General features: G+C 42.4%; 1 protein-coding gene across 1 annotated transcript in view; it reads left to right on the forward strand.

Annotated features, from left to right (window-relative positions):
• The window catches only part of abca2 (ATP-binding cassette, sub-family A (ABC1), member 2), a 423,663-nt gene that overhangs the window by 106,686 nt on the left and 291,892 nt on the right, over nucleotides 1–25,085 (forward strand). The window contains exon 5 of the mRNA XM_083912406.1: nucleotides 15,171–15,292. Coding sequence (XP_083768532.1) covers nucleotides 15,171–15,292 — 122 coding nt within the window. The remainder of the gene's footprint in view (nucleotides 1–15,170; nucleotides 15,293–25,085) is intronic.

Here is a 25,085-nt window from a genome sequence, read left to right on the forward strand (position 1 = left end):
GACACACCATGTATTAAGATGGCGTGGATGAGCCACTTATTCACTCCAAATTTACAGATAGAGTTAGAGGGGCAGCTATCGTCTTTCATAAAAGGGTCCTGTTTGAGCCAACAAATGTAATCCTAGATACTGAAGACCGCTATGTCATAGTTTCGGGCACACTTCAGAACACACAAGTGGTTTTAGTTCCGATTTATGGGCCCACCTGGGACGATGAACGGTTTTTTACAAGGCTATTTGCAAAAATCCCAAATGCTGACTGTGACTGCATTACAGGATGTGACTCTTGACAGACCTTCTCCCACACAGGTAACACTATCAAAATCAGCACACAGAGTAAAACCATATATGCGTCACAGTTGGGAATTTAGAGGTTTAGAAATCCCCATGGTAAAGCTTTCTTTTTTTTTACCATGTACACAACACATTCTCCCAAATTGATTTCTTTTTTACCCGATAACAAACTCCTCGACTAGTAAGTTTAAAGATTTTTGGTGTTTCTCAAATCCGCTCTTACATAGAGTTTAACGACACCCCTGATGTCAGCAGCGGCACTCTGTGGGAAGTGCTGAAAGCTACTACCACCACTGGTGGGAAACACCCCACGCCACATCCAAAACTCCATAGACTTTGTGAACAAAGTCAGAGACCTAAAAATGGATCCAGATGAAACCATGGTATCATACGACGTGACTTCCTTGTTCACCTGTTATCCAACCATGGAGGCCTAGCCACGGTAAGAGAGCGGCTCACACAGGACAACTCCTTACAAAACCAAACAAATCTCAAACCAGACCACATTTGCCAACTTCTGGATTTGTGCCTGAATACCACATATTTCCAGTTTAATGGCATTTTTTACAGACAGAAACACGGCTGTGCCATGGGTTCACCAGTATCCCCTATTGTGGAAAATCTATAACAGGCAGGAACATCGGACAGACCCAGCTCTGTGGAGGACGGCCGTCTGTCTTGACCGGTTGGGGAGGAAGAAAAGGAGAGAGAAAGAGAGAAAAGACACACGGATGGACAGAGAGAGACAGACAGACACACTTCCAGAGATGCAAGCAACCAAAGCGTAACAGTAACTATAATAATATATATAGTAATGTGAATATTACTTAAAATAAGCCACCCTCAGCAACTTGAAATTTCAAGATGGCCGACACCTTAGTGGAGTAGTTTGGCTCAAGAATCATTTAGTGAGCACATCCCGTTTGGCTGAGATGGTGTAGACACGGATCGAGTCTTGCTCCCGCAATTATTGATAATTTCAGGACCCGAAAGTCACTACAATAGTAATATTTGTCTCATTTGACGGATACACCACCAAAATGTGCCGATGCATGCGACCAGACCGACTGTAACAGACACCCCTGATGTCAGCAGCGGCACTCTGTGGGAAGTGCTGAAAGCTACTATTTAGGGACAGGGGATATCCTATATTTCTCAAATGAGAGGGGGCTTAATGGGCTAGGCTGGTGGAAATTGCGGAACTGGTAAACTTGATGGAACTTACTCCATCGAGTTTTACCAAGGGCGGACTTCCAGAAACCTCATACGAGGCATCTATTTCATGCTCCTGAAGACAGACAGGGATCCTACCTCATGTGGAAGCTACAGACCGGTCTCACTTTTAAACGTAGATTGTAAGATCCTCACCCTCCACCTCCAAAATGCGATATCATCAATAATTTTGCTAGACCAGACAGGCTTCATATTAGGGAGACACCCATTATTCAATACCAGAATGCTGCTCAACATCATATTCTCAGGTTCAGTGGGGCTTTCTATTTTTCATTTAGGAGAAATTTGGCTTTGTTTCTAATTTTATTTCTTGGGTTCAGCTTCTGTATGTAACCCTCTCTGCATCTGTAAACACTAATGATTTTTTGACCCTTCCTGCTTTGCTACAGTGCGGACGCTTTTCTGCTTGCTCTCGCCTTTGCTTGCATTTTTTGCTACTATCTGCTACTATTTGCTTCTCCTCAATAAGAAACAAAGAGCAACAGCTCCTGGATACTTACAAAACCAGTGGGATTATATTTCTTTTAGATAACAGAGGCATTTTTCAATATTTTTACGACTTCCTCAACGCTAGGCAGGGAGGCCTACCATTCAAGATAAGCCTGAGCCTGTGCTACAGTGCTAAAGGTAATCACCAGAAGATGCCTCCCTTCTCTATGGAAGATTACCACAAACTACTACAGAAGATTTTGCTGCTGGAAACAAAAATGAATCGGTTAGAAGTATTTATAGAAGTGAATGGATATTGTGACAACAAAACCACCCTAGCACTGACTGAAAACAGTGGACAGGGGCATGCCAGAACCCAGCAAACTAGCAATGATGAAGCTACGAGGAAACGGGAGGTCCCTGTACAGGGTAATAAATCTACCAGCGATAATCCTCCCTGGAACACACTTGGGGCAAAGCCAAAGAGAAGACCACCTCCCTGCGACAAGGGAGAACGGACCCAGCGCCCTGATATCTCTGATCTGACCGGTTGGCCTGCGCTACCATCTCTATCCAGGCATAGCGCTTCATCAACTCCCCTGCCACGAAGGACACAGCAGCGGACAGCTGAGAAGAGGAAAAGTACCAAGAAACTTCCCCATCAAGCAAGTGTTCAACTAAAGAACAGGTTTGCTCCACTGTTGCCCGACAATGGATCCCCCTCTGATTGCCTGAATAACCCACCATCACCACGCAGAAGGGTAATACCTGCTAACTTAAAACCACCGAGAAAGCTAACAAGTGGGCCTGAAAATCTGATTGTGGGTGACTTTTCTGTAAAAGATATGAAAAGCAATAATAACACCAAAGTACTCTGCTTTCCGAAGGATACGGTGTCTGACTTGGAAAAAAGAATCCTGGATATTGTGGCTGCACACCCAAATGTGAAAAATATCATTCTGCACATTGGTTTTAATGACATTGAAAAACAACAATCAAGGGAGCCGAGAGAGCACTTCAATAAACTCTTTGAAACAGTCAGCGCTGTGAATGCTGAGGTGTTTATCAGTGGTCCTCTACCCCCAATCAGGAGAGGAGCTGAGAGATTCAGTCGACTTTACTCGCTGGATGAGTGGCTCTCCAGCGTTTTTCTTGCTTGTTCGATGCATTTTATTGACAATTTTAGCTTTTTCTGGGACCGCGGGCATCTTTTTAAGGCAGACGGACTTTGTCTAAATAAGCTGGGAGTAAAGCTTTTCATGACCAACATGTCTTACTTCCTGCGTCATCCATCTATCATCACTGCCAAGGACAAGAGGAACCAACGGAAAAGACAGACACAACACAGCTTATCATGAACGTCGAAGGAGGACCGCCATTGCAAAAGGAGAGCGCTGACCATGACAGACACCAGAGCAAAGAGGAGACGTGTCCATCCCCCTCTACCTCCCCTTTCATTTCAAATGGGCGTGAAGATCCCTCCCCCACACCCCCCAAGCCTAAATCCAGGTCTCCATCCTTCTCCCTTCCTCAAGTAAGCCTTTCTCCCCCCTTATCCCCTTTTGAGTTCAGGGAGCTACGCCCACCCACTCCCCGCCCTACTCCTATTTTTACCCCCCTTAACCGACCTCAGCGATCCCCCCCTCAGCGTCATCTCAGTGGCACCTCCCTCCCACCTCCTCCACCCCCTTCACGAAGGCGTGCTTCACAAACCCTCAGCCCTACTCCGCCCCTCTTACGTAAACCCCCTCTACGCCCTCAACGTCCACCTCCAGTAGTTCATTCCAGCTTTGACGCTGCCCACTCCTCCTCCCCCTCATGGCCACCCCCGCCCCGCCCTGACAGCAGTCCTGAATATTATTGATACAGAAAAGGGTTCAGCAGTAGACCACATTATCAGCTGGGCCCAAGGCTGCCTACGTCAAAGCTTGGCACCTTCTACATTCCTGTTGTGACTACCAAGAGAGAGAACATTGGGAAACGTAGACACCCTGCTAACCTAAACAATCTCATTCCTATCCTCTCCAAATCAAAGTCAACATCGAAGCCTGTCAATAACACCATCAGGATGGGTCTGCTCAATGTTAGGTCTCTGAATAACAAATCATTTTTATTTAAAAACATATTTCAGGGGAAACAGATGTCACTTGGTGATTTTACATCATTCGAATACCTGTGTGCTGTGTTGAAATGCTCTCCCAAAATTCTTCTGTTAATTATTTACAGGCCACCTAAATACTCAGCAAATTTTTTCGATGATTTTACCGAATTATTGTCTAGTATCTCCACTGACTTTGACTGCCTAGTTATAACTGGTGACTTTAATTTTCATATTGATGATTCGAATGGCAAGGGTGCAAAATAACTTTTTACTATTTTAGATACATTTGACCTTTCTCAACATGTGAAAGAGGCTACTCATTGTAAAGGATACACCCTGGACCTGATTATCACAAAAGGTCTGGGTCTGGACCAGGTCTGGACCAGTCCCAGCCTGGTCAGATGCATACATGAACTGATGAAGCCTCTTGGATGAGAGGTGAAACGTCTTCCTAGACAAACAACCAGTCCAGTTGATTTTGACTGAAATTGCTTTGAGGATAACGATGACCTGGACGAATGAGAACATTCACAGGCCCACAAAAGGTCTCAATGTTTCTGATGTTCTTGTGACTGATCTTTCATTGTCTGATCACTTCTGTGTTTTCTTTAATATTTCTTTAATTCCGGAGACACAAACAGAATCAAAGAATGTCAAAAAGCGCTACATCAATGAACATGCTAATGTACTCTTTAAAAATGCCATCTCCTCGCTACCACCTCTAAACCCATGCCATGCTGATGATCTTGTAAACAACTTTAATTCCAAAATTGTGAATATCATAGATGTCATTGCACCGGTTACAGTTAAAACGATTTCTGGTAAGCAAAAGGCACCCTGGAGAAAAGCTGCTGTTGTAACAGCGCAGAGAAGAGAGTGCAGGAAGGCTGAACGAATCTGGCGAAATACAAAACTTCATATTCACCATGACATCTATAAAGAGAGGCTCCAGGCCTACAATTTAGTCTTAAAAAGTGCTAGAGAAACATTCTTCTCCAATATCATAAAGAGCAACACTAATAAGGCCAAAACCCTATTTGCAACTGTCGACAGACTGACCAACCCCCCAACACAAATACCAGCCGAACTCCATTCCACACAGAAATGCAATGAGTTTGCATTCTTTTATACTGATAAAATTGAAGGCATCAGACGTGCCATCAATATCTCAAACAAAAAAGTTGGATCACCACCCCGTTTAGGCCAAAATAACACAGCAATGATGGCAAGCTTTAATGCCATAGACTCTAAAACTCTAGTGGAAACAGTGACCGATCTAAAGCCAACCACCTGCTGTCTCGATGCTTTACCTACCAACTTCTTTAAGAATGTTTTTGACTGCCTATCAACAGACGTATTGCAAATAGTTAATAACTCTATTCAATCGGGCAATTTCCCAAAGGCCTTCAAAACTGCAGTCATTAAACCTCTTCTAAAAAAGCGGAGCATAGATGCCTCTATTACCAACAACTACAGACCAATTTCAAATCTACCATTCATAAGTAAAATAATTGAGAAAGTTGTACTCCAACAACTAACTCACTTCTTGGCTTCTACTGGCTGCCACATCAACATCCAGTCAGGATTTAGACCTTTTCATAGCACCGAGACGGTCCTTATTAAAGTTATAAATGACATCCGTCTTAACACAGACTCTGGCAAAACTTCAGTACTAATGCTATTGGACCTCAGTGCTGCATTTGACACTGTCGACCACTCAATACTTTTGGACAGGTTGGAAAACTGGGTGGGGCTCTCAGGCACAGTCCTAAACTGGTTCAAGTCATATCTACAAGATAGGAACTATTTTGTTTCCATTGGCGAATTTGTATCAGAACAAACCAACGTAACGTGTGGAGTCCCCCAAGGTTCAATCTTGGGGCCGACTTTATTTAACATCTATATGCTCCCACTAGGACAAATCATGCAAAATAATAACATTGACCACCATTGCTATGCCGATGACACCCAAATCTATGTAGCGCTATCACCAAATGACTATCGCCCCATAGATCTACTGTGCCAGTGCATTGAGCAAGTCAAACACTGGATGTGCCAAAATTTCCTTCAACTAAATGAGGATAAAACTGAGATAATTGTTTTTGGTGCTAAGAAAGAAAGGTTTAAAGTCATCCAACACCTTCAATCACTGTCCCTGAAAACCTCAAATAAAGCCAGAAATCTTGGGGTTATTATGGATTCTGATTTACATTTCGACAGTCACATCAAATCAGTAACAAAATCGGCCTACTATCACCTTAAAAATGTAACAAGACTTAGAGGGCTCATGTCAGCTCAAGACTTAGAAAAACCTGTCCATGCCTTTATAACCAGTAGGCTAGACTACTGTAACGGTCTCCTTGCAGGTCTTCCCAAAAAAACTGTCAGGCAGCTACAGCTTGTTCAGAACGCTGCTGCCAGAGTTCTAACAAAGACCAAAAAATGTGAGCACATTACACCAATTCTTAAATCATTACACTGGCTTCCTGTACGTCAGAGAATTGATTTCAAAATCCTCCTGCTCACATATAAATCACTACATGGTCTAGGGCCGAGGTATATCACTGATATGCTCCCACTACATAAGCCTTCTAGATCACTAAGATCCTCTGAGACCAATCTGTTAGTGGTTCGCAGAGTAAACTCAAATCAAGGGAAAGCATCTTTAAGTCATTATGCAACAAACAGCTGGAATAAACTTCCTGAAGATTTGATACTTTCACCCACTCTGACCGCTTTTAAAACTAGACTGAAAACTTTTATGTTCACCTTAGCTTTCTGCTAAATCTTCGCACTTTTAACGTCCGCACTGTTTTGATTATTGTCTATGTTTTTATTCTCTTTGTCTCTCTGTAATGCATTTGAATTCATGACATGTTGTGCTGTGAAGCACTTTGAGTCTGCCTTGTGTATGAAAAGTGCTATACAAATAAAGCTGCCTTGCCTTGCCTAATGGTGTCCGCTCCCCTCAAACGTGGGACCCGACAGGGCTGTCCGCTCTCATCCTTCTTCTTCAACATAGCCATCGAGCCATTAGCCAGCTGGCTTAGAAACCAGAATGAGTTTAAAGGCATCACAAATTTCCTTATATGCTGAATTGAATTGTCTTTATTGTCATTGGCTAGACCTTTAAAAGACACATTTAAAACGACTAGCTTACACACCAACACACACACACACACACACACACACACACACACACACACACACACACACACACACACACACACCGTAGCAGCTTAAGGAGACAAAAACAAAAAACAGATTGCAGAGACCCTGAGCATCATGTACCATCATAGGTAAAGGTATTTGCTGTGTTCAGCACTGTTATAGCTCTTGGATAAAAACTGTTCTTAAGTCTATTAGTCCGAGCATTCAGAGACCTGAAACGTCAATAACTCAAAGTGTTGGTGGCCTTTTTGGGACGAATCCCTTAGAATGTTTTAGCCCTACTAAGACAACAGGAGCTGTACAGTTCTTCCAGGATGGGGATAGAGCAACCAATGATATTTTGGGCTGTGTTAACAACCCTTTGGAGGGCTTTCCGGCCAGCCACTGTATAGAAGGACACCAAAAGTTTCTGAGTTAGATTGTTATTCCTGAGAATTCTCAGTAAGTACAGTCTCTGTTGTGCTTTCTTGATGGTGGTTGTGGTGTTAATGTTCCAAGTTAAGTCCTCCTGTATTTCCACAGCGAAAAACCAGAAATCCGTTACCCTTTCACCCTGTTTGCTGCTCCACCTCGTCCCGGTAAGCCGACTCAACCTCGCCCCCCTGTGTTTTTCATGTGCCACAATGCCTGTCTGCAGAAGAGCCTGTACTGTGAAAAAGAAATTCCCTGAGGGGACAAATAATAAAGTAACTAACTAACTAACTAATACTAAATGACAATAAGGACAGATCCCGAGGCAACAGCAGCTCTGAATGGCACAGCCACAGAACCATGAAGTATCTCAAACAATACTAAAGAACTAAACTGAAAATGTGCTTCACTGTTAGATATCGGCAGTGTGAGCAATGTTGATGAATAAACAGAGTAACAACTGCAATTCTCACAGTAATAGGCGGTTCTTTAGCATAATCTAAAACATATAAAATGACACCAAATGGTCCTTAATGAAAAACCCATACATTTCTATTAGAAAATTGATCTTTTGAGGATCCAGGGGGCGGCCATCTTGAAAATAGATATTTCAAGTGGCTGGGAGTGTCTTTCGTCAAGCAACCCTTGGCGACTACTCATACCAACTTGCATATTTTTGTCACTAACTAAACAATTATATCGCTTAACTGCTCCATTTAGGTGGTGACCATCTTGAAAAAATGGCATGATGGTAATGACATGGAGCAACAGCTGCCTTCATAGAGGCCCTGCCTGCTCTTGCATTTGTTTGCCGGCTAATGTTTGTGTGCCCGAGTGCTCTCACTGAACAGCCTTAAATATGAGATTTAGACCTCAGGACATCGTCCATGCGTCATGCTATGGAGAACAAGCGCCAATGCTCCCACAACAGGGTTCTGCTCCTAGCGTATAACTGTATATGCTAGGGGGGCAGCAGTATGCTTGAAATCTGTCGACATGTTTTAAGGAAAATACACCCTCAGACCAGAAAGTGGGTTGCCATTACAGAGAGGTGCTGTCCGTATTTCTGCATGTTGACTCCACAGGAAATAAGCAGCTGAAGAAGTTACGTGATACTGACAGCTATAGCTACAGTTGAAAACAATAATGGAAATATGAGATATTCGTATCTTGCCATATTTCTGGTGGATGAGACTCACAGGACTTGATGTTGACTGGCGAACTGAGGAAAAGAGAGAATAAGTTGGGTGTCATCAGCAAAGCTGTGATAGGACAATTCATGTGAGAGAATAACAGAACCAAGGGAGTTGGTGTACAGATAGAAGAGGAGAGGCCCTAGGACTGAACCTTGAGGGACCCCAGTAGTAAGATGACAGGGTTCCGACACAGAGCTTCTCTAAGTTACCCGGTATGTGCATCTTTTTAGGTAGGATGTGAGCCAGGAGAGTGCAGAGCCTAAGATACCTAATAGCTGTAGGGTGGAAACAAGGAATTGGTGGTTAGCTGTGTCAAATGCTGCAGAAAGGTCCAAAAGGATGAGTGCACAGGAGAGAGAGGCTGCCCTAGCCATGTGAAGTTGCTCCAGGCCAGCAAAAAGTGCAGTTTCGGTTGAATGGCCAGCATTCAAACCAGACTGGTGAGGATCCAGGAGGTTGTTCAGGTGAAGGTAGGAAGAGAGTTGGTTAAAGACAGCACCCTCCTGGAGAGAAATGGAAGAAGAGAGAAAGTTCTTTAGTTAATTACTTAGGTTTTTTGAGGACGGGGTTCATTCTTGCCTCTGTAAGAGAGTCAGGGAAGCAGCCAGTGGATAGGATGTATTAATAAGATGGGTAAGGAAAGAAGAAGGTCAGGTGCAATAGATTGGGGAAGGTGAGAGGGGATGGGGTCAAGGGGGCAGGTGGTTGGCCGGGCAGAGGTTATAGGAGTAAGAACTTCATCGGGAGATAGGGGGGTGAAAGAAGATAGCGAAGGGGAAGAAGATGAGATTGTTGGAAGGGTGAGATCTGGAGGTGGGGTGGAGAATGAAAGATTTTTTGGCAGCAGAGATGGAGGCAGTGAAGGAGGAGAGAAGAGATTGATAGGTAATCAAGTCATCAGGGTGTTTTGATTTCCACCATTTCCAGTGTGGTCATAACCTAGTTTGCAAAGTGTCCTGAGATAACTTTTGTTATGATTTGGCACTATAAATAAAATTGAATTGAATTGAATTGAATTTCCTTTCTGCTGCCCGTATAGTGGGTCTTTCAGCACGCACTGAGTCAGACAACCACAGGGCTGTGGAGGACTTACAAACCTCCCATGAAGTAAGGGGACAGAGAGGGAAAGAGTAGAGAGGAGAGTGTCTGTGGCAGAGTTAGGATGCATGTGTGAGAAAGAGTTATTTGAAGGTAGTGCTGAAAGAACAGATGAGGCCGAAGAAGAGGGGGAGAGGGATCAGAATTTGCGATGGACAGGTACTGTATCTGTGGATGAAAAGGAGTTGTTAGATTGGGAGAGTGGGAGAGAGTAGGAATATGGAGAAGTGGTCGGAGACATGAAATGGAGTTACAGTAGGGTTAGAGGCAGAGCAGTTTCTGGTAAATATGAGATCAAAGAGATTACCAGCTTTGTGAGTAGGTAGAGAGGGAGTGAGCAGTAGAGAAAAAGAGGTAAGTAACAGAAGTAAATCCGATGACTTCTCTGACTGGATGTTGAAGTCGCCTAGATGAACAAGTGGAGGGCCTTCTTCTGTGATCTTTGAAAGGAGGACATCTAGTTCCTCTAGGAACTCTTCCAGTGGACCCGATAGAAAGTATAGAACAACAATGTTTAATTGTACCGGATGAGTAACAGTCGCAGCATGAAATTCATATGAGAGTGAAGTAAAGTGTGAAAGTGGGTAAGAAGAGAAACTCCATTTGGGGTTGATGAGCAGTCCTGTCCCACTACCTCTGCCAGTGGGTCTGGGTGTGTGGGAGAAAGAGTAAGCAGTGGAGTCTCAGCGAGAGTAAGGAAGTCAAGGCATTGCTCTGTAGCAAAGCCAGAGATAAACTCAGTCTTGCAGTGACAAGGTGTAGGGTGTGTGTGGCGCGGGTGGGATAGATAAAGGTGGATACATTACAGTATTATTTTGAAAGAGTATGAAGCTTGTAGTATCTACGAGATGACACATAATCAAACATAGAGAAAATGTACGTCTAAAAAAAGTATAGGAGCGATGACAAGAAGATACTTAGCCTCCCACGAAGACTCCTGCATAGACTAATTTGTCTTTGTCTTCCTGAGTCTTTGTCTGAAGACGCTACCGCTTTAAACAACTGCCATATTTTAAAAAACAGACTTGAAGCTGGTTGGCTACAGCTGGTCTGACCACACCCCCAAAACTGTGTTAAGTGGCTACTAGAGCTGGAGTGACCACAATCCCAAAAGTGTTAGCGCACTGTGAGTCACTGAGCTGGAAAAAGTCACTTTTACCAGGTGAGTTTACCACAAAAAGTATCTTCAATACTGTTTCAAGTCAATTTGCCAGCAAGTACAAAGTAAATCTGAACTTAGCTCTGGTCTGAGTTAAAATCAAATCAAGGTATCCTTAACTCTAGCTGCTTCTAGCTAGCTTACAAATCTGAATAAAACAGCCCTAGATAAAAGAGAGATAGAAACAACACAACAGAGCAGACAAGTAAATCTTAGACAGCGGATATATATATATATTAACAGTCAAGCGGAAAGGCCTAGTTAAAAAGTACTTAGCTTAATTTCAAGCAGCCTTGTAGTTGGAGCCAGTAAGTACAAAGCACATTAAAAACAACATATGCATGTCCTTTTTAAAGTTTAAAATACTGTGACTGTGCAGACAGCACAATATGTAATCTCAGGTTAAAATATAAAAAATTGTGAAATAATAAATGTTTTATTTTTGTCTTTTCTTTTTCTTTATTTTCCCATACTATTGTAGGTCTGTGATTGAACCTGTCTTTTCCATTATTAAGTTATTGTAAACTGTTTCAGTCAGTGCGTTCAAATGCAGTTTAAAAACCTGATTATAATCGGGTTATGGGTGTAGGTACTCTAGGTTAATTGGAGTGTGACTATAAAATTAAATATTTAAAAAAGAAAATTAATAAAGAAAAATTACTAAAAATGAATAACTTAAATTCATTAAAAATGTCACATGGAACCAATTAATTGTAGGGCCTTGACTCACGTTCAGATTGAGAATGAGTATTCTCAATAAACTTATCGTTAATCAAGTAAATATTAGCTATCACATATAATTGTCACTTTACTGGACACTGCGTCACTTTACTTGGACACTATGCACTACCTCATTCCATTCTGTTACTCTCTGTTTATATTCACTGTTCACTGTTTATTTATTATTTATACTTAATATTCTGCTGCTAATACTCACTTCAAACAGCTGTCAACTCTGTCAACTTAGATGCTATATTATATTTTATTTTATTTTATATTTTATTTTATTTTATTTTATATTTTATTTGTTGAAGATATGTCTATATCTTGCCTCCTTTTATATTTTATATTTACCTTTTATATTGTATATTTTTTGGTGGTTTCTGGAGCCTTGCAACGGAATTTCGTTTGTATACATGAAAATGTGTGTGAATGACAATAAAGTTCGTCTAAGTCTAAGTCTAATTATCAAATATAATAATAAAAAAATACTCTAGATAAACCAGAGTTCCCCGGGGCACCACCATCGTAGACGGAGTGACAACTAACATAAAAGTCTTGTTAAATATATTAAACTACTAATTAAGTGTTGAACACTGATGAATTTAATAGTTTAATCAGTTGAATGATTTAAAAGTTATTTTCTTAGTAGAGGCTAGCTTATTCATCTTTGTGTATTATTAAATAAACAGACATATGGTAAACACAAACATTTATTAACAAATTAATAAATGCAACAAACAAAACACAATAAACTAACTCAAGCTAACAGCAAATGTGTTTGTGTGTGTGCTTGAAACAAAGAGGAGAGGTGTGGGGCTTGGACCCCTGCAGAGATGGTGTTAACATTTAAGTCACACAAAAGCCAGCAGGCTGAAGATCTCAGAAGTTATAATAAAGTTGCAATTCTATGCTTAGCCATTTATAAAGTCTTATAACATGCAGTAATGCCCAGTTGGTGATTAGTTACCAGTCCATGAGATGGGAAAGATAAGTTACGTTGCTTCGATGCCAGTGGCTGGTCCTTGTGAAGGAAGCTGGTTGAAGAAAGGTTCTTGTTCTGGTTGTTTGCTCTTAGACAAAAGAGGAATCAGATCGCTCTTTGTTCTGCTCAGTTGAGTTTGTAACTGGTTGGTAAACCTGGCTGATGATCGTACTCCATACAGGCCATGTTCAGGGCTTAGGGACAGCTGGCAGCTGGTCCCTGGATCCAGCAGGAGAGCGTCGAGTTGAGTGAATCCAAGAAAAGAGTCCAAGAAAGAGAGTGAGCAGGAGGTGTCCTACAGTTTGTTTTTATAGACTCGCTGGTGATGTCATCACCAGAGGTCAGGTCAGCCAATGGACTGACAGTCTGGGGGTCCCTTGGAGAGTTCACACCTGGGTGTGACCTGTTGGGGGAGAGTTGCATGGCAGGCCTTTGTCTTGTGACCATGTGCTCAGGGACAAAGGCTACCAGTCTTTTGGGCCTAGTCTTTCCCTTTGTTTGATCTGGCAGAGGCCTTCTCATAATCAAAATGAAAGTTCACCTTAATCCAGAAATGAATGCCGGGTTGTAAACAGGAATCTCAGATCATTATCGGGTTTCTGGTTTGCACATGCTCTGTGGGTTAGAACTCCCCCCTCCCCACTCCTCGGCAGTAGCTTCTGACCTGGAAATAGAATGAGCCAGGAAGCAACGGTGCAGAAAACAATGTGAAAAAAACAGCAATAATAGAGCGTTACCTTTAAACCGAGGGAGGACTTTGCACGGCAAGTAACATTACTACCAAGAAGACCAATTTAGGTTGTAATTCTGTCTAAAAGTCGTCCGTTATTATTTTGACAAAGGTGAACCGGAAAAAAGACGTACTCAGTCCACTGTATGTTGTCAGAGCACCATCTACTGTATTGGAGAAAGAGTTACTCAGTCATTTTCCCATTCAACCACCTTTCATGTTTACGAGGGCAACTTCAGTTACCTGATTATTCCCTAAACCGGGGTAAGGCCATTTTCAGGTTACTGATTTGCATAGAAACGCATATAAACAAGTGTTACTGCTGGTGTGTTAATCAAGCTTATGACTGCAGTGTGTGGGGGTCGTTGATGGTAAATGGCCCATCAGTCCGAACAAAATAATTAACAAGCTTGGGGGAGAAGTGTCTGGCATTTTGGAAAACTGGTCTTTCTATTTTTGTCTTGTAAAGCCTGCTGTTGTTGCTTAGAAAATTGAATACAATGGAAATGGCAATATAAATAAAGATTATTGTTCTCTATTTTTGTTATCCTTGTTCAGATTCCTACCACTTGTATTTGTGAGACTGCGATATGCAGTTATGCATGTGGCGCAGCAACGCTGTGCGAGCACAACTGGAGCGTACTTTTATTATTGCAGCAATAAATGTAAAGTGTTTATTATCAAACGAATATTAAGCATTTGATGAAAACCCTCACAGCTTTCCTGTAGCAATCTGAGGAATTCATCCCAGAGCAGACAGCTGGTGCTACAGTAACTGACTGTGGTTAAGTGGTTAAAATGCGCCCATGAACAGAGGCGAAAAACTCCTGCAGCTTTGTTAAAATGTACAAGTTCCAGGTGGAACTGAAACGCAACATAAACCAGTGTCATTGAACGCTAATTTACTGAAGAGGGAAACTCTGTGTGATTTTCAATCAGCTGACACGAGTCAGCCGGCATATTTTAGTCAGCGGGTGAGCAGCGTAATCCGGTTGCCGGCTCCGTTCACCTGCAGTGACACATACGCCTTGTAACGCTAGTGCTAAGACTTTAACACAGAAACCCAGCACCCAAAAACAAGTCACAGCTATTTTAACATACAACTATGTTTACACATATCCTGATTGACAGATGGCCATGTAGCCCCGCCCTAAAGCATCTACTGTTTTATGATCTATTTTACTCTAAATGGGTCCATAATTTACTAAATGAACGGCATACTGTAATGAAGAAGACTTGAAACTAGAGACTGAGACCATGAACTGTATGAATAAATGTTTTCATGTTGTTTCTCACACATTGCCCATCTGCACTCATCTAGGCTACTCACATGTGCCACCTAGCGGGCACTGCAGCTACTACAGCAGGTAAAATGAACACAGGGGTAAATCATGTTTAACCCCCCCTAAATGATGCCACGGCAGGTCAAATTGAATGATAAAAATCTGTATCTGTATCATCAACTGAAAGATTCTGATGAAAATAAGCACTTAGCCGCTCCACTAATACATTAAAATACTTCAATATGTCTTATCAGTGATTAAAGTATGTGTTTGTTCAAAGAAAAGTGGATTTTAAAACATCATATGTGTTTTCATTGTGTGTGTGTGTGTGTGTGTGTGTGTGTGTGTGTGTGTGTGTAGGCTTCACGCTGGCCAGTGTGTTGAAGAACCAGACTGTTTTCCAGCAATTCCTGGTCAAGAACCTTTCCCTGTCCAACTCCACAAGCAACCTGTTGCTCAACACTCCAGTCAGCCTGAGAGAGGTGATTAACTGGTACTTTAATAACACCACTTGTAGGGTTTTTCGTGAATTGTGATGAAGACAAAGAGAAAGAACACTAAACACACTTGAGTCCAACCCAAGACTTTGTTATAACAACACGGAGAAGATCAGTATGTCAAATAAAGTCGCCTGGAGCACACTGTTCACTGTTATATTTTCTGGTAGGGATGGATGATATATCTGCAGTCATATCAGTATCAGCCGATGTTAGTAAATTTTTTTAATACATTGAGCCATGCTACTTTTCTTTTCCTCTCTCAATGGTTGTCTAGGCACCCTTTTAATGAGTGTGTATGTGGAAGTGATGGGCGCTCCTCATGAAGCCCTAAATCTTGTCTGAGCCCTGTAAATTCACGAGACCAACTTACATTGCATTACAAGCTGCTCATTGACCACACAATAGTATTCATAATATGAAATAAATGAATAAATAAAATTAATTAAAAATGAATTAAGGTGGGGCGGTGCCGTAGCGCTCTCTATGGATCAGCTGCCACTGTTAATTAGTCATAAAACCATGTCAGGATATTTAGTTTAATGGTTGTTTATGCCCTGCGATAGACTGGCGTCCTGTCCAGGGTGTACTCCGCCTCACGCCCGATGTCAGCTGGGATCGGCTCCAGCCCCCCACGACCCCAACAGGGACAAGCAGTTGAAGATGACTGAATAAATGAATGGTCGTTAGTTATGGATTTTTGATCCAACTAGTTTCATAGATGTGAGTTAAACTGGACTTTCCGCAAGTTCTACACTTGCTATAAGTTGTTAATGTAGTGGAAATCTAACACTATTAGTTACCTATGTTTTTCATTTTGGCCTTATAACTTCTTGAGAGGAAACAGTGATGTTGCAGACATTTCTTTTTCAAATCCACAGTGTTTATACGTTTTTTAGTATACACAGAATATGGGGAGACTGGGGGTCCTTGGGTCAGCGGCTGCTGGTTCGACTCGACCGTGGCCCTTTGCTGCATGTCTCCCCCTCTTGCTCTCGCCCCATTTCCTGTCTGTCCTATATAAAAGGGGCTTGAAAATTGCCAAAAAATAATCTTTAAAAAAAATTCCCCATTTGTTGTTTTTGTTTTACTGCAGTCACCAAGTGCCCAATTGCAAGCAGGAATTGTAATAATATTTAAAAAATATTTACAAACTCTTTAAACTATCATAACAAAAATGGTTTCCTAAGTCCCTAAACATAGCTGCCAGAGAATGTTGGATACCACCATTTTAACCAACTACAGACCTGTCTTAAATCTTCCCTTTATAGCCAAGATTGTTGAAAAAGTGGTTGTTAATTAACTCAGCAACTTCTTGAACTCCAGTGGGCTTTTTGGAAAATTTCAATCAGGCTCCCGACCCCAACATAGTATAGAAAGAGCTCTTTTTAAAGTGTTAAATGACATAAGATGGAACACAGATTCAGGCAAGGTGTCAGTTCTGGTCCTGTTGGATCTCAGTGCTGCCTTTGACACTGTGGATCACAGTATACTGCTGAAAAAACAAACAAAAAAAACCATACTAATAACAGAAATGGCGGCCGTGAAGCTTGCCACAGTACAAGCAGTGTTCCTGTCTGTCATGTTAGTGTCTGCGTTATTTGTCTGCAAAGTGTCAAGCTTAATCCAGTACACCCGATCAGAGCTTTTAAACCTCAGATCCATCCCTCACAGTGATCTGGGCCCATCTACATCCTTACTGGAGGAGAGATTACAGGACTTAAACATCTCAAGCCTCTTAACACCATGGTGACCGGCCAAAAGACAGGACCCCTGCTCCGGCACCTTTACCAGGTTCAGGAGACGCCCTTACTGGCCACCACTCCCAGCCCTTCTGCTGTCAAACGTCAGATCCCTTCGGCATGAAATGGAACTCCAACTCATGATACAAACTAACAAAGACTACAGTGACTGCTCTGCCACCTGCCTGACAGAGACCTGACTGGATCAATCAGAACCTGACCAAGCGGTAACACTTCCAGGTTTCACAATACATCGCACCGATAGACCATCCTGTCTAGATCAACTGTCGCGCAAGGCAAAAGGCAGTGGTCTTTGCATAATGATCAATGACCTCAGGTGTAAAAATTCCACAGAACTCACCCATGCTCCCCGCACCTGGAATACCTCACTGTCAAATGCAGACCATCATTCCTCCCACGGGAGTTCGCATCAGTAATTTTGGTCTGTGTTTACATTACTCCCAAGGCTAAGACTAACACCACCATAGCCGAGTTAGCCAAATACGTCTCCTCAGTGGAAAATTCACACCCGGACACAGCAGTCATCATCCTTGGGGACTTTAACCAGACTAATTTGTTATCTGAGCTCCCTGGCTACCATCAGCAGGTAACCTGCCCCAGCAGAGGGTCCAACACGCTGGACCACTGCTACACTACCATCAAGAAAGCTTACCGTGCATTCCGGAGGGCTCCACTGGGCAGGTCCGACCATGCAATGCTGCTGCCAATTCCACAGTACAGGCAAAAAGTTAAATCCTCCAAGACACCAACAAAACTTGTCCAGTGCTGGTTCCCTGAAGCCATCGAAAAACTTCAGGGTTGTTTCGCGTACACAGACTGGAATGTTTCCATGCGGCAGGTGACCTCCACGACGTCATTTACTGCGTGGACCTGTGCGTACCACTCAAAAAAGACGAAAAACACTACAATAATAATAAACCTTGGTTTAACAAGGACATTAAAAAAGAAAGGAGAAAAATTCAGCACATCTGGCAGGAAACAAAGAACAATATATGGCTGCCAAATACAAACCGAGATCTGCTATTAGCAGGGTCAAATCCAAATATACCACTAAACTAGAAGAACAAATCATCACTAGTGACACACGCTTCATCTGGAAAAAAACTTCAAAACATGACAAACTACAAAAAGAAACCCACCCCATCACCTAACAGCAACAACCAGCTTCCTGACCAACTCAACTCTTTCTATGGGAGGTTTGAGCAGGCACCGGTTCCACCACCATCTCCCACCGACCCCCCCCCCCCCCCCCTCTTTTTTTTTACCATCTACAAGAAGGAGGTGAGGAGCACCTTTAGGGGACTTTGAAGGAATAAAGCCCAGATAACATCAGCCATCATAACATCAACAACAGGCAACAGAAGGTGAAGAAGAGTAAAGATGGCGCCGCAGATGGCTGCCTCGATTTGTTGGTGCGCTTTGTTTTGTCTTGTTTTGTTTGTAAACAGTGTTTTTTGTCTGGATTCACGGCTGTCTTTCACCAGAGAACAGCTCATGAACATTCGGGTAACAACTCCGCGGGATATGTTTCCCGAATTTCTGGCTCCCACATCGGTTCTGGTGAACTTTTTAGTCCAAGGTGCCCTCGCCTTTGCAACTTCACGCCGTCGCAGGGGGAAACGAGCCAGTGCGCTCGTGCGCCTTCGCCAGAGGGGAAGACGCACGCCGCTACCTGGAATATTTCTCTCTAACGTGCGCTCACTGGGCAATAAAATGGACGAACTTCAGCTTCTGAGAGACAAGGACTTTAATTCATCCTCTGTTTTGTGCTTCACCGAGTCATGACTGTGTGAGAACATCCCGGACTCTGTGCTACAGCTGGATGGATTCCAGCTTCACAGAGCGGACCGTGATACGCTGCTCTCTGGCAAAACAAAGGGTGGAGGTATTTGTTTCTACATCAACAGCGGCTGGTGCAACGACGTAACGGTGATACAACGGCACTGTTCTCCCCTCCTGGAAACTTTTATTATTAATTTCAAACCATTCTACTCCCCATGTGAGTTTGCTTCCTTCATTCTGGTCGGTGTTTACATTCCACCGGAGGCCAACGTGCAGGACGCACAGCGCGCGCTCGACGACCAGATACTAGAAGTGGAGCGGACCAACCCGGACTCCTTAGTTATTGTCCTCGGGGATTTTAACAAAGGTAACCTCAGTCACGAATTGCCCAAATACAGACAGTTTATTAAATGTGGAAAAAACAGGAACCACTGGGTTAAACGACTACAGACCTGTCGCCCTGACCTCTGTGGTCATGAAATCCTTTGAGCGCCTGGTTTTGTCCCACCTCAAATCCATCACAGACTCACTCCTGGACCCCCTGCAGTTTGCCTACAGAGCCAACAGGTCTGTAGACGATGCTGTTAACATGGCTACACACATCATCCTCCAGCATCTGGACTCTGCAGGATCCTACGTCAGGATCCTGTTTGTGGGATTCAGCTCTGCATTCAACACAATCATCCCGGCTCGTCTGCAGGACAAGCTTTCTCGACTCAACGTGCCAGACTCCACCTGCAGGTGGATCACCGACTTCCTGACGGACAGGAAGCAGCACGCTGGGAAGCCTCACCTCGGACTCCAGGACGATCAGCACCGGCTCTCCGCAGGGCTGTGTTCTTTCTCCCCTGCTCTTCTCCCTGTACACTAACAACTGCACCCCCAGTCACCAGTCCGTCAAGCTCCTTAAGTTCGCGGATGACACCACCCTCATTGAACTCATCTCTGGTGGGGATGAGTCTGCCTACAGATGGTAGATCGACCAACTGGTGACTTGGTGCAGGGAGAACAACCTGGAGCTAAATGCTTCAAAAACAGTGGAGATGACTATAGACTTCAGGAAGAGCACAGCCCCCCCCCCCCCCCTCCCCCATCATCCTGTGTGACTCTCCAGTGGACACTGTGGAGTCCTTCCGCTTCTTGGGAACCATCATCTCCAGGACCTCAGGTGGGAGCCAAACATCAGCTCCCTCATCAAGAAGGCTCAGCAGAGGACGTACTTCCTGAGGCAGCTGAAGAAGTTCAATCTACCACGGACAATGCTGGTCCACTTCTACACTGCCATCATCGAGTCCAACCAAAACCTCCCGCCACAAGAACAGTTTCTTCACCTCTGCCATCAGGCTTTGGAATTCTGTTAAAGACACTTAACTGTCATTCGTTATATTAACGACACCTGGAACTCATACGTTATATTAACGTACCCAAATCACAGGTGTTATATTAACACCCCCCCCCCCCCCCCCTTTTTCACTGGACACTTTAATTTGCACACTACCACCTGCACTGGTCATACAAATACAGTCACTTATATTTCATGTATATAATTCAATGCCATATGTTTAGTCTTGCTTGTGTTCATGTTTATATTTATGTAGGCACTGTCAAATCAAGTCAAATTCCTTGCAATGAAAATTGTCTTGCAATAAACCTGATTCTGATTTTGATTCTGAAGAACACCAACAATACATCCTCACTTTTTGAAAAAAAAACAAACCGCTTCAAAAACAATTTAGTTCCCTCTGCAATTATCATTTTAAACTCTGAATGATGGAATACAGATAAGCATGGACCTTATCTATTACGTAATGTGTCTTTCTGTATGTATATCTATGTGATATGTTTAATATTTGATGTGATGTTGGAACCTGTACCAAGCTGTACTGATAACAAATTCCACCAGCCTAGCTGTGTGGTCATTAAAAAAATAAATCAATCAATCAATCAACAGGTTGAAAACCTGGGCAGAACTCAGTGGGAGGAGTTATTTTCTGACCATTGGTAGTTATCAATCGGATCGAGTGGCTATGACATGTGGAGTTACTCAGGGGTCAGTCCTCAGACCCCTTCTTACTGTATATATGCTGCCTTTGGGTCAAATTCTGCAGAATTCTAATGTCAACTATCATAGTTATGCAGATGACATGCAGATGGCACACATATATTTCTTGCACTGTCTCCAGATGACTGCAGTCCAATTGAGTCATTATGTCACTGTTTAGAGCAAGTCGGAAATTGGATGAACCAAAATTTCCTTCAGTTAAATCAGGAAAAAAATGGCAATAAAGGGAAGAGGGTTGCTGTCAGTAAACACCTTGAGCCACTGTCTTTAGAAACTAAAGACCAAGTACGAAACCTTGGCGTGCTGATAGACTCAGATCTGACCTTCAACACCCATATCAAATCAGTCACCAAATCAGCCTTTTATCAACTTAAGAACATATCCAGAATTAAGGGTTTATGTCCCAAACTGATCAAGAGAAGCTTATTCATGCCTTCATCTCCAATAGAATTGACTACTGTTACAGTCTGGACAACCTCAAAAAAGTATCAAACAGCTGCAGCGAATTCAGAAAGCTGCAGCGAATTCAGAAAGCTGCAGCGAACTCAGAACACTGCAGCGTGAGTTAAAACCAGAACAAAGAGATCAGATCATGTCACCCCAGTTCTTAAGACCTTACATTGACTCCCGGTCAGCTACAGAATAGATTTTAAAGTTATGCTACTGGTTTACAAACCACTACATGGTTTTGGTGCAGAATACATAAATGACATGACATGTTAGAGTATAAACCCAGTAGAGCTCTGAGATCTACTTACTCAGGTCAGATAGTGGAGCACAGAGTTGAAACTAGACATGGTGAAGCCGCATTTAGCTGTTATGCTGCACAAAACTGGAACAAACTACCAGCAGAACTGAAATCAGCCCTGACTGTGAGCACTTTTAAATCCAGGTTAAGAACATTTCTCATTTCATGTGATTATAGCTGATCTCTTTTTAATAACTTTAAACAGTATCTATTTTCTTTTATTCTTCTTTGCTCCTGCTGTTAACTGTGCTTTTTATATTATGCTGTTTTTTAAAAAATGTTTTGTCTATGTCAATCTCTTGCCTTGCCTTGAGTCATAGTGTTTACTTTACTCTGTAAAGTGTCCTGAGATGAATTTTGTTCATGATGATTGGCACTATAAATAAAATTGAATTGAATTGAATTGAATTGAATTGAAATGAAATGAAATTGAATTGAATTAAAATGTGCCTTGCCTAGGAGTAGTTATCTAGTAGTTAATAGAGCAGTTTCTCATTGACCCCTATGTTAAATAGGTTGTTTTTCACAGCATAATTTAACCTTTTTAAGGCCTGGTACAAAAATACATTCTAGTCTGTATGTTTAGGTCATATCTCCATAACAACACTGAGGGGGGTGAATGTTTTTGTACCAGGCTAGTTTTTATTTTATAGGAGGTTAAAGCCCATGAATAATTAGGGGTGCGGCCTCTTGAGTGGCAGTTAGCCTCTGGCCCTCACTTCGCCTCATAGGCTAGTTGTCAGGATTAGCATGCTAACTCCGTCATCTCGAACTGGACTGCGGTCATTCGTGTGATGGTGTTACCATAAGAAACAAGATGGTTTGCTCTTCGATCGACTGTACAAACAGATGTTTTAGGAGCACACTGTGTTAACATTAGCTATGTTATGCTAATTAAATAGCCGCACTTGCACCATGACTTGCAATATAGCCTACTATCGATGGCACATACACTAGATGCTAATCTGGAGCACCTGGAGGATTCGGGCTGTGTGAGGGTCGGTGTTTTAGTCAATGGGCATGGCACTGTGTTCAATATCAGTTTAAATCATATAGCTATAGCTAGAGACACGGAGTATGGTGTTTGTTATATTTTAAAAAGACTCCAATTCCTTCCCGGTCCAGGAAAATAATCTCAACACTGGTAGAGAATATTCCCTGGCGGTGGAGCTAATGTGGCTAATCCAGTATACTCAGCCAGACAGATATATTTCCCTCAAGTTGAGTAAGTTATGAGTCGATTACGAATCTTAGACGACAGGAATCGCAATTTTTACATGAATCAATTATTTTGCCCACCCCAGCAGGGTAAATTATGGTGGTAAATATGATCAACGATGAGTAGTGGTTATAACATCTGTGATACAATGAAATATATTACTGATAAAGTTGTTTTTTTTTTGGTCAGAGATGTTCAGTGGCGAATGCTCTAAGACTGCAAGGGAAGCTGAGCTTCACCAAAAAAAAAAAGTGGTGAAATATTTACTGCTGTGTGTACATTTCACTCATATGCGCTAGAAAGCCTTTATCTTTGGTTCAGAATCAGCTACTTATCACAGGTAACCGGCGCAACCTCCTTCTCATTCATCCCCACAGCGCCACAGTGCTGCTCTTTACTGCAGTCAATTAAGTTCAAAGTGTTAATGAACTATGGGTAGCCAGGCTTAAGGTTCTGTGCTAAGGAAGAAATGAAATTCTCTACACTTGGGTTCTCCATTGTGTTAAAATGGAAGGTGAGATTAAAACTTGTTGTCTAGTACAACATTGCAAATTATTTGGCTCTGGTGTTGCTTGGCAGTCACCTTGTGATGTGACTTGGGCAGTACACTAGTCAAAAACAACAACAGTTTCTCTGGTCTACACTATGGAGGTAGCTTGCTTCCTGCACGCGGAGGGGCAGCTACAGCAAATGTGGCGATTCTGGGTCCACAAATTCACAATAACTGAGATGCAGGGCAGTCAGCCAGGTGACTACTCAAGCTGAGACACATGGAAGTAACAGCTAGGTAGGTAACTTTATTTCACAGTGTGGCTCTATCTATCTATACAGGTTGAAATCAAAGAGGCAGTTCCAACAAGGTTCACTCTCTCTCTGGTTCATAGGGCCGGGGGCACGCTATGAGTTATGGGAAAGGAGCACTTAATTTAGCAACAACTTATGACAAGATTCATTAGATTGCATTGAATATGTGATATTCAAATGCTAAACCAACCTTGAAAAGCAGGCAAAAATAGCAAAATCTTAGGGGTAACTATAAGGCTTTCAGAGGTTATTAATATTCTCAAATCGCTTTAGCTAAATTTATGAATTATTGCCAACAGTACTTAGTCTCAGATGGGGCGTCAATTAAATGTAGGTACTCTAGGTCAATTGGATCAAAAGTGTGACTATCAAATCAAATACTTGATAAAGAAAAAATTATAAAAATTAATAACTTTAATCTATTAAAAACCTCCCATGGAGAACCAATCAAAAGTAGGGCCTTGACTCACGTTCAAATCATGAGATTGACTGGTCTCAATAAACTTATCGTTATTCAAGTAAATATTAGCTGTCACCTGTAATTATCAAAGATAATAATAAAAATGACTATAGTTAAACCAGAGTTCCCTAGGGGGGCACCACCGTCACAGATGGAGTGACAACTAATATAAAAGTCTCATTAAATATATTAAAGCACTAATTAAGGATTGAACACCGATACATGATATAGTTTACTCAGTTGAAGGATTTTAAAGTTGTTTTCTTAGAAGAGGTTGGCACATTCATCTTTGTGTAATATTAAATAAAAAGACATATGGTAAACGCAAACACTTATTAACAAAAGAATAAATGCACAAACAAAACACAATAAACTAACTAAAGCTAAGTCAACTTTCTTGATTTAAGAAGGTCTAAATTCAGGTTGGGGCTTGTGAATGTTCTCATTCGTCCAGGTCATCGTTATCCGCAAAGCAATTTCAGTCAAAAACAACTGGACTGGTTGTTTGTCTAGGAAGACGTTTCACCTCTCATCCAAGAGGCTTCATCAGTTCATGTACGCATCTGACCAGGCTGGGACTGGTCCAACTAACTGGTGTGGAGATCCAGGTATTTAACCTCTCACAAGGCTGATGATGTCACTGACACCCTTTGTGCTCCAAGTGCCCACGCCCGTCGTTAGAGTGACAGTCGTTGGTGGGCAGTTGGTTTCGACTTCGTTAGTGCTCTATTGAGTCTGAACGACAGTCGTTGGGGTCACCCGGGCCATGTGTGAACAGTTGTCCTTTGAGGTTAGATTGTTGAATCTCCTGGGAAGGGATGAAAGGGCGGCATTGTAAATTGGAGATAAGTGGTGTCTCAGACCCCCTCCTCTGTTTAGCGATGGTTTCTCCACTTTTACATAGATGGCTTCTTTAGTTTCTAAAGAAAAAGAAGTAAAG

This window comes from Echiichthys vipera, assembly GCF_963691815.1.
Source record: "Echiichthys vipera genome assembly, chromosome: 4".
Lineage (NCBI taxonomy): Eukaryota > Metazoa > Chordata > Actinopteri > Perciformes > Trachinidae > Echiichthys > Echiichthys vipera.